Source organism: Diaphorina citri, unplaced genomic scaffold, assembly GCF_000475195.1.
Source record: "Diaphorina citri unplaced genomic scaffold, Diaci psyllid genome assembly version 1.1 scaffold553, whole genome shotgun sequence".
In the NCBI taxonomy this organism is placed as follows: domain Eukaryota; kingdom Metazoa; phylum Arthropoda; class Insecta; order Hemiptera; family Psyllidae; genus Diaphorina; species Diaphorina citri.
In genome coordinates, this window is record NW_007377987.1 from 115,337 (window position 1) to 126,258 (window position 10,922).

The 10,922-nt window shown below is 37.1% G+C and overlaps 1 protein-coding gene and 1 long non-coding RNA gene across 3 annotated transcripts; one reads left to right on the forward strand and one right to left on the reverse strand.

Annotated features, from left to right (window-relative positions):
* Positions 1-1,069: 1,069 nt before the first annotated feature.
* LOC103509998 (putative inorganic phosphate cotransporter) lies at positions 1,070-6,219 on the reverse strand. Of its 2 annotated transcripts, none has more exons than XM_008474634.2 (2): positions 4,561-6,217; positions 1,070-1,164 (listed from the first exon to the last, which is right to left on the reverse strand). In XM_008474634.2, exons 1-2 carry the CDS (start codon positions 5,955-5,957, stop codon positions 1,116-1,118), a joined length of 1,446 nt encoding a protein of 481 aa, XP_008472856.1. In that variant the 5' UTR covers positions 5,958-6,217; the 3' UTR covers positions 1,070-1,115. The 2 variants fall into 2 exon arrangements, with proteins under 2 accessions (XP_008472856.1, XP_026679983.1); XM_026824182.1 differs by having other exon boundaries at positions 1,082-1,174; positions 4,571-6,219.
* A 986-nt stretch (positions 6,220-7,205) lies between these two features.
* Positions 7,206-7,932, forward strand: LOC113467775. The gene is made up of 2 exons (XR_003391729.1): positions 7,206-7,306; positions 7,437-7,932. It is a non-coding gene; the product is annotated as an uncharacterized LOC113467775 (long non-coding RNA).
* The last annotated feature ends 2,990 nt before the right edge of the window (positions 7,933-10,922 follow it).

A 10,922-nucleotide genomic window follows, 5' to 3' on the forward strand; every position in this document is an offset into this window, starting at 1 on the left:
ACGTTGAAAGGTGACCTCTTTTCTTTCTTCAAAGGGTAGTTCGGGGAGTGTACTTTTTTGAAATACGATATGATTTCGTTCTGATGCTATGAACTTCCTGAGTCGCGTTGTGAATTTTGCGAAAATGGAAGCTGTTCTGATAGTAAACAGGCCTTTAGGACGTTTTTCTGGTTGGTATTTAATTATTTTTACCTGCCTTGTTTTTTGCTAGCTCTATAATTATACATTTGTTTAACTACCAACTAAATTATTTCAAATGATTTAAAGTCACCGTAGAAGTTCTAACTCTCTATCTGTATCCAGATGATCTTATGTAAAGCTCGGTAAGGTGGAATATTTCGATTGGAACATTCCCCCTCATTTCTAATTCGCCGATGTAAAATAGATGGGTTCACGTTATTTATTATGAGTTCATTGTATCAATATTGCTCTTTTAATTATATATTTGTTTAACTACCAACTAAATGGGTATTTCCTTATACGGGTATTTCAAATGATTTAAAGTCACCGTATAAGTTCTAACTCTCTATCTGTATCCAGATGATCTTATGTAAAGCTCGGTTAGCTGAAATATTTCGATTTGAACATTCCCCCTCATTTCTAATTCGCCGATGTAAAATAGATGGGTTCACGTTATTTATTATGAGTTCATTGTATCAATATTGCTCTTACTTCATCTTATGAAGAGATGAAATGCGGTTGAATGTTTTTCAAGATCTTCTAAGGAGCTTTTCATCACAACTATTCAAGCTTGAGCTTGGGTGTTTTGTTGGGATAGAATTTCTTTTGCCGTTTTCTTATCCCGGAAGAAGTGCCTATGTTATTTTCGCTACTAACATAGGCCCTATTTCCTGGGAACGATTACTACTAACTAACTAACTAACATAAGCCCTTCTTCCTTGGAACAATTGATTTCCAATGCGTAAATGCTAAATCATTGGAAAACATTGACGAAATTTTTAGGCATTGAGTTTTTGGAAATACTTACTTTACTTTCCGTGTCCAGTTCTTGCTCATATCTTGTCCATCCAGAAAAGAGCTGTCTGGATGGCCGTGTCATTTGCATGCATTGAATGTTTTTCAAGGTCTTCTAAGGAGCTTTTCATCACAACTATTCAAGCTTGAGCTTGGGTGTTTTGTTGGGATAGAATTTCTTTTGCCGTTTTCTTATCCCGAATATCTGTTGACAATTCAAACGAAGTTTTTCCAGTTTCCCGGGTCGTATAATGGACAATTTTACTAATGGGAAAAAGAGTCGAGCACGTGATTGATGTTAACATTGCTAACCCAACCTTGAGTCTTTCATCCATCCCGCCATCCGCCCCAATTCACCTATCCATGCCACCATGAGTCCCAATTCACCATGACACTTCTCACATTCTCCGACTCACTGACTCACATCAGGAGTACTTATTGTGTGATAGTGAAGAACATGGACCACATGCACTCTTCATATGTGTTATAGGTACATAGAAAATTGAGTTCAAATCTCTTACAACAAATACATTATAAGCTATAATAAGTGGTTTCTCAGCAATTGAGTGAAGCAACGTAAATCTCGGCGCACATTTAAAACAATTTCCAAGCTTTGAAAATTTTAACCGTGTTGTTTAAGCGAACGCTTTGAAAGTTCTGCTCAACTGCATAATGAATCACAAGTCACCCACTTACACTTAAACTTACCTTGATGAAGTAGGAAACTAATTTCCAACAACATAAATTAAAATGAAATATTTCCAGCGTCGTTTAAGAAAGTCTCAAACGTTGCAATTTGTTGAGAAGTTTTCCCTGAGATTCAGAAAGCAGTGTCGGAGCGGAAGTAAACAATTGAAATAATGAAATGGGAAGGAAAGGAAGGAATTTTAATTGTGTTAAGCATAAATGGTTGTCACAAATGTCGTTCCCCGCTTGATATACTACGCTAAATTTTCGTGGCATGACTTGGACTCGAACCACCAACCTCCAGATTCAAAGTCCACCGTGCTAACCACCACACCACTGAAATTGGTTGGAATAATAAAAATTAAAATAATAATGGGCTCTTGAGTGGAAGGTAGCCACTAGGCAAGGTTAACGCCGGAGGCGTTCTTAACCACCTAACCCTTAGACCTCCATTATTATGTGGTCGAATTATCGAATAAATGAGTTAAATATCCATGCCTTTGCTGGGATTGAACCAGCGCCCTCCTGTTTACCAGGCGAGCGTCTTGACCACTACACCACCGAGGCAGGAAGATAGGTACATCTTTTTCTTACTATGGTTATGGGTAGGTACCTATTCGAAAATTGGTGAGCATCCCGGCCATGGTAACTTTGTTTTGAATGTTGCTCGGAAGATTTTGTGGCAGTTTTGGGGAATCATGGTCTTGTTAGTAAAATAATGACCTTCCTTTCGATCCTCTCTTATGCGGTTCTTTACCCGGAAAATAAATTTTTCTCCTCAGACTTCTTTCCGCGAAAATTAAAACTGAAACCACCTGCTCTCCGAGACTAAAATCTGAGTGATTTTCCTGCAGTAATGAATTAACCTCCAGAGAGCTTTCAATTATTATATGTATGTATTGTTCAGCTATAAGCTATGTATAAAAAAAGCACCAGTTCCCTTCACCGTTACACTTTGGTGAACTCTCCCTGATGTCATTGGAAAAACTTCTCCACGCCAGTAATTCTTCCATCACCAAACAACAATAAGAAGTTGGATGATAACATCTATGGTGGAGGGAGGGGAAAAATAAGCCAGGATAAGGTCAAATAACAGCTGCATGCAACAATGCAATCCGTTATTGAATTCAAAGAGGACAAGAAAAAGGAAAGCTATAAATGTGAGTGATTTCTTTTCTTCTTGGGATTTTATCGAAGTTGTGTTGCCTTTGATTAGTAGATTACTACTTTCAAGTTAATGCGATCTAAATAATTACCCACTAGCACTAGTTCTAAATGGAGAGCTTTCAATTATTATATGTATGTATTGTTCAGCTATAAGCTATGTATAAAAAAAGCACCAGTTCCCTTCACCGTTACACTTTGGTGAACTCTCCCTGATGTCATTGGAAAAACTTCTCCACGCCAGTAATTCTTCCATCACCAAACAACAATAAGAAGTTGGATGATAACATCTATGGTGGAGGGTGGGGAAAAATAAGCCAGGATAAGGTCAAAATAACAGCTGCATGTAACAATGCAATCCGTTATTGAATTCAAAGAGGACAAGCAAAAGGAAAGCTATATAAATGCGAGTGATTTCTTTTCTTGGGATTTTCTCGAAGTTGTGTTGCCTTTGATTAGTAGATTACTACTTTCAAGTTAATGCGATCTAAATAATTACCCACTAGCACTAGTTCTAAATGGTGGTTTACCGTTCAAAGCGAATTCCTAATAAATCATAGATTATGTCAGAGATAATGAACGGGTTTCTGACTAAACAGAAATATGTTTCTCTTCCATCTTCTCCCCCCACTATTTCAGGGCGTAGATTTTTTAAAATGAAAATAAATAATTTGTATATGTAGCTACTTGTAGTGATTTGTGTGCAACATTAGAGTCAAAACGTACGCCATAAATTCCCCGTCAGATTTTCCAAACTTTAAACTTTCCATTCACCCTATGCCATGTTGTACCATGCAAAACATGACATATTATTATTGAACCAAAAAACAGAGTAAGCAGAAATACCTATTTACAATAGATACGACTTGTAATGTGTATATCGGGACGGGGCTGAGGTGTAGTAGGATGGGGTAGCATTATGGTGAAGTATGATGTAGTAAATCCATTATAGATTGGTCATGCAGATATTTTCCTGCCGCTGAAAACTGAAAACCTCGTAATCTCCGGAAAACTGACGGCAGGGATCGCGAGAGGGGAAGGAAAAACGGGAAGCACTTTCCCTTTTCCTTCCTCTAAACATCATCCCTTTTTGGAAAATGTTGCTGAAATGTCCCCGGCCGTTAGTACACAATGCTGCGGGTCATGAGAATATTTACCGACCGTGCTGGCTTCTCAAATGCCTGCCTCCCCCCTACCCATACCCTGGGGGTGGTAATTGTGATTTGTTTGAACGGTGCACATTAGTGTGCTCCAGTGAATAGTAGATGATGCTCTTCATCCTAATTCTACTCCTAATAGATTGGAAGCAGGAAACTTTTGACCTCATTTGTGTTTTTACCGTATGTATGTACGAGTATGTATTTGTTCAGGACTTTAAAATTGTGTTTTAAATGCTAACTGAAATGCATTTGGTGTGCATAATAATCATTACAAAAGCTTTCAAACATGTTCTTTTTAAAGATATGATTTTTTTCTCAAAACATTCACCATCCAAACTTAGCTATCCAAGAACCGAGTTCAACCTAAATCTGTCTTCTACTTGATTCCCAAGTCCACAGATGTTGAATAATATCCATGATTGAAATGTCCGCCGTAATAAACACATCAGTTCACACTCTGCAACGCACTGCCATTTCCTGCCCCGTTCCATTCGTCCCCTTCACAATACTCATTTATTTCCCATTTATCTCGTCCTACTGGTTTTTATGAAAATCGACTACATACTCGCCACCATTCTTATCCCAGTATTGCTTCCTCCCGGAAGAGAAGAGTAAATACACCGTAGCACAGGTAATATACAGCACAGCCGATACCAGAAACACTACCTTCCATGAGAGCATTTCATCGTGTTGAAACCAATTCAGTAGAAGCCCAGATATAGTAGGAGCTAGCATACCCACTACATTAGCAGAACAGTTGGTAATGCTCATCAGGATTCCAGCAAAACAAGGAGAAATGTCAATGTGATTGACCTTGAAACCAGCGTAGATACCTCCGTTACAAGCCATGGCAAGGATGAGACATACAATGGTAGGAGTGTGAGTGAAGCCAAGGATCACCGGTATTATAAACATCAACCCTGGACCATATTCTCCTATACTTGTCATTAGCTTCCTCGTAGCTCCTGTCGACAGAATCTTCTTCCTAATGAAATAATCTGCCAGGTAATTCAGTACAGAGGAAGTAATAAACATTGCGATGTACGGTGTTGCCGAAATTAATCCATTTTTTATCATATCGAAGTGGAGGACCTCCTTGAGGAACGTTGGCAACATTGTCATCAGTGTCTCGTAGCCAAAGTTTTGCCCCATGTGAGCCACCAAGATACTCAGGAACGGCCCTGACTTCACAATATCTCCCCATGGTATGCTGGAAGCTTTCAAATCCTCGATGATATCACCACCAAATATTGAATAAAGAATGTATTCCTTCTCTTCTACAGAAACGCGCTTGTCACTGTGTGGATTCTCATAAACTAGAAATATGAATAATACGCACCATATCAAGCATATGACACCAAACACATAGAATATTGCAGGCCACCCTTGCAAGAAGGTACCGTATGCAAGATAGCCACTGACCGGATAGGAAATGATGGTACCGAACTGAGCGCCTGAATACACAATGCCTCCTAGGAAACTTCTTTCTCCTGGTGGGATCCATTTGGCCAGGATAGCATGGGTGCATGGAACGATAGGTCCCTCCCCCATGCCTTGTATAAATCTGACGGCAGCCAGACACCAGATGGACTGAGAACTCACAGGTACCAGCAATGCAAACACTGCGTTCACCACCATTCCATATGCTAACATCTTATGTGAATCATGGTTCTTGGTCAACAACCCGATAGGTATTTGTGTGAGAACATAGCCATAGAAGAAAGAACTAAGAAGAAGACCTCTTTCTACAGTAGACCAGGATTTGCTGTCTACATGTATGCTGGATTCAGGGTTAGTCATAGCTACTATGGCAACAGACATGTTCGTTCTCATCACATAAGCGTTGGCCATACCAATGAATAACATGAACGTTGTCCAATGCCTGTATCCTAATCCTTTGGGCTTTGGCTTCAGGATTTTCGGTGGCTTAGTTGCTGGATCTATGCTTGTTGTAGCTTCAGGGTCTGGCATCTTCTATTTGGAAGTTAACAAGGAATTATTTCGTTTTACAATTAAACGTCCTATTTTTTACTTGACTGATAGCAAAGGAGAAATTTCTTTGTAAATGCCTATAAAAATCTGGCAAACAAAACTCTTTTTTCTTTTAGCTGGGTAAATCATTTTAAATTAATACTAGACTTCCTTTTTATTATAGAAGTACTTAACATTCACACAAGTCGACTATACCGAATTGTTCAAAATGAATTATAACGAATCACCGTTCCAAAATGCAGAAAATTAAAAAATAAAATCTACCTATTAGAAAAAAATAAATCGCCTTGTCAACCGGATCAGGGAAAACGAAGTGAAAATAAAAGGTGTACCTTTGTCAAAATTAATAACAATTATGCTTCTTATCACACTTTTTTAACTTTTATTTTATAAAAAAATAAAATCTATTAGAAAAAAATAAATCGCCTTGTCAACCGGATCAGGGAAAGCGAAGTGAAAATAAAAGGTGTACCTTTGTCAAAATTAATAACAATTATGCTTCTTATCACACTTTTTTAACTTTTATTTTATAAAAAATGCTTTTTTTTGCTAAGAACTTTTTCCTAATTTAAAGTGAGAAATATTAATTAAAAAAAGAAGGGAAAGTTGTCTGCTTTTGTTACAAAAACATAAAAAGGAGATTAACTTTGTCCCATCCAATGTTCTGTGAAAAAAAAAATCCCATAGGATTTGTTGAGATATTTAAAAAAAGTTTTAGTCAAAAAGAATATAAAGAGAGAAGGCAAAAAATGATTAAATTCCCATAGGATTTGTTGAGATATTTAAAAAAAGTTTTAGTCAAAAAGAATATAAAGAGAGAAGGCAAAAAATGATTAAATAGAAAAAAATTGGACACTATCCAATTGCCAGAGATTTTTCCTGAAAATCTTCGTTCTCGTTTCCACATTTTTGTTCAAAATTTAATTGCCATGAGAGTTTTTCAAAATATTTTCCATTTTTATAGAAAAGGCTGTTTTTCTGCTTTGGTAGGTGAAAAACGGCTAAATAATAGATAACTAGAATACTTTCTACTATGCCTATTTCTACACATCAACGAAATAGTAAATCCATAAACTTCTATTATTATCTCTCATTAGAAATTTGCAAATACTTTGGAATTTACTGTTGCTGATTTAATCAGTTTTTTTATGTAGCACCTGTTGTTAACTAATCCTCTATTATTTACAGGTGTACAGCCTGATTTCACAGGTGGTATTCAATCTTATAATCCAATATTCATTATATGAGTTCTTACCAACTTACCATTGAATGATTAAATTATTTATTATTGCCATCTCGTGCCACATGCCATCATTAAGAGTACCAAGGTAAATCCATAAACTTCTATTATTATCTCTCATTAGAAATTTGCAAATACTTTGGAATTTACTGTTGCTGATTTAATCAGTTTTTTTTTTATGTAGCACCTGTTGTTAACTAATCCTCTATTATTTACAGGTGTACAGCCTGATTTCACAGGTGGTATTCAATCTTATAATATTCTCAAGAGGTCCTTCTTTGGCATCCCACTTTGATGAAGACTGAAGACATTGAATGTATTTGACATGATGGACGTCTATTGAAACAGTTTCTTCAAGACGGGCAGAATTAATATCGGAAGATGCAGGAAATATACAAATTATCTAATTAAGGAGCGCGGTAGCGTTCCGCCCCGCCAAGTCAAGAAAGTTTGACCGCGCTACTAGAGATATTATACGTTATCTATTATGTACCAAATATTTATATTAGGGATGTGAAATATTGCCTGGGTGAATAAATTGGGTTTAAGGCCCCTCCCCACAACCACAACATAAATTGATTTTAAATTTTCATGCAACGAAGATTTTTACTTGAAAGATATAAAACGACAACAAAAACATTGGGTAAAGGACCAGAAGGACAGGGGTCTACGGACATATACAAATCTTCTCAAACTTTCTCCCCAAACTGGAAAGTTCAAAATTTGGATGACAGAAGTTGGAGCAAACTTTTAGTCAATGTGGTTACACTCACATGTTATTAAGTATACATAAACTTGTTTAGGTTTATACGATCCGTTAGACGAAGAAAGAATTTTCATTTGAAACCAAAAAGGAGAGAAAGAAAGAATAATAATAGCAATAACTCGCTCATCCGGTGAGGGGTATGTATGTACCTACGAGTATGTATTTGTTCAGGACTTTAAAATTGTGTTTTAAATGCTAACTGAAATGCATTTGGTGTGCATAATAATTATAAGAGCTTTCAAACATGTTCCTTTTAAAGATATGATTTTTTTCTCAAAACATTCACCATCCAAACTTAGCTATCCCAAAAACCGAGTTTAACCTAAATCTGTCTTCTACTTGATTCCCAAGTCCACAGAAGACAGAAGTTTAATAACATCCATGATTGAAATGTCCGCCGTAATAACCACATCAGTTCACACTCTGCAACGCACTGCCATTTCCTGTCCCGTTCCATTGTCCATTCGTCCCCTTCACAATACTCATTTATTTCCCATTTATCTCGTCCTACTGGTTTTTATGAAAATCGACTACATACTCGCCACCAGGCTAGCCCAACAGAAGAAGAGCGCAAAATGTAGATATTTTTGACCCTCTTCTACCCCGAGTGCTACCAAAAATGAAAATTTAAATAGAATTTAATTTTCGATTTGACCTGAATGTGAGCTGTGGATATGGAATGGCCATCTCACATGATTAACAATAGGCAGTTGTTTGGCTGCTACATTGTACGGATTTGATGTTTTTCTTGTTGTTTGTAATTAGTTACTCGTAGTTAGAATGGACTCTGGCTAATAATACGAGTGTTCTAGGAATACTTTTTTACGGAGAAAAATGGGAAATATTTCAGTTATGCAATTCACTCTTGATATATCAGAGACGTATCAAAGTGAAAAGATTGATATTTTGATGACAGTTCCGCACTTTGCGTCGTTTGTAATTAGAGTTACTCGTAGTTAGAATGGACTCTGGCTAATAATACGAGTGTTCTAGGAATACTTTTTTAGGGAGAAAAATGGGAAATGTTTCAGTTATGCAATTCACTCTTGATATATCAGAGACGTATCAAAGTGAAAAGATTGATATTTTGATGACAGTTCCGCACTTTGCGTCGATGGTTTATGACAAGGATGGTTTTAATAATATTCATTATTATGAGAACGTACTTCTGCTCAGATGGCCTAAATGGTCTTCAAAGTTCTTACAATTGCGTGAGGTAAACTTGAACCAACACCCAATAACCAATACTACTACTGAACTCTCCCTGTTATATCATCATTGGTATCGAACGACTCCCCAAATGCCAAATGAGCTGCTGTGGAAAGTAACAAGCAGGGTCCGTCCCTCCGGGAATTTTTTAGCCCGTAGTGATTACAGAAAATCAGTACCTATGTAGTCTATGTACCTGCCTAATTTGTTTAATATTCAGTTTATTATTATTCTTGATTTGATTTTTTGATTTTACTTTCATGTAATGATTTAAAAAACCCAATAACCAATACTACTACTGAACTCTCCCTGTTATATCATCATTGGTACCGAACGACTCCCCAAATGCCAAATGAGCTGCTGTGGAAAGTAGAAATCAATTCTAATAGCGTTGTATTCCACAAAAGCATCAAAAGTGTCATCAAATGTAATACACAATGCCTCGAAGCCATTTCAGTAACATATCAGTTCGAGTTGGGGCATTTATAACGGACGTTTCGCCATTTGTCTTCGATTTAATCTTTATTACTGCGGACTTTCTCCAGTGCAGATGTCATTAGGGATCATTTAGTTTCATATTTTCTTCTTCTTTCCATTCTTCTTTGTCGGAAAACATGTTGTCTGATTTACGGCACCTATTGACTGTCATTTTATTCTATTTATCTCAGGAAAACATCAAGAGGTTGCAGATGATACCTAGATACGTATTATTTCAACTTCCATTATTTCAACTCCAAAATCTGTGGTTTTTTCCATCTTTCAAAGGATACCCTATCTTATCAGAGGAAAAGATCATATAAAGTGATCATTTCAACCTCGATCATTTCAACTACCCCCAGTCCCAATTAGTTGAAATAATCGAGGTTCTACTGTACGGGTTTTGTTAACCACCTGGTTGATCTAAACGATTCTAATAGCGTTGTATTCCACAAAAGCATCAAAAGTGTCATCAAATGTAACACACAATGCCTCAAAGCCATTTCAGTAACATATCATTTCGAGTTGGAAGATTTATAACGGACGTTTCACCATTTGTCTCCGATTTAATCTTTATTACTGCGGACTTTCTCCAGTGCAGATGTCATTAGGGATCATTTAGTCTCATATTTTCTTCTTCTTCCCATTCTTCTTGTCAGAAAACATGTTGTCTGATTTACGGCACCTATTGACTGTCATTTTATTCCCTTTATCTCAGGAAAACATCAAGAGGTTGCAGATGATACCTAGATAGTATTATTTCAACTCCAAAATCTATGGTTTTTTCCATCTTTCAAAGGATACCCTATCTTATCAGAGGAAAAGATCATAATATAAAGTGATCATTTCAACTACCCCCAGTCCCAATTAGTTGAAATAATCGAGGTTCTACTGTACGGGTTTTGTTAACCACCTGGTTGATCTGAACCTCAGTCTTTGCGCAACACCTGCAATCCCATAGAAATTCTGTTCCTGGTAGCTGCTGGCACATAGGTTTCCTGACTACGCCCTTTAGCGTCCCTACCGACAGTTCATCGTTTGCCTATCCCTTGTTTCCTACCAACAGTTAAACCTCAGTCGTTGCGCAACACCTGCAGTCCCATAGAAACTCTGTTCCTGGTAGTTGCTGGCACATAGGTTTCCTGACTACGCCCTTTAGCGTCCCTACCGACAGTTCATCGTTTGCCTATCCCTTGTTTCCTACCAACAGTTCATGGAGCATAAATTTTGCCTATGCTTAACCCAAGGGATT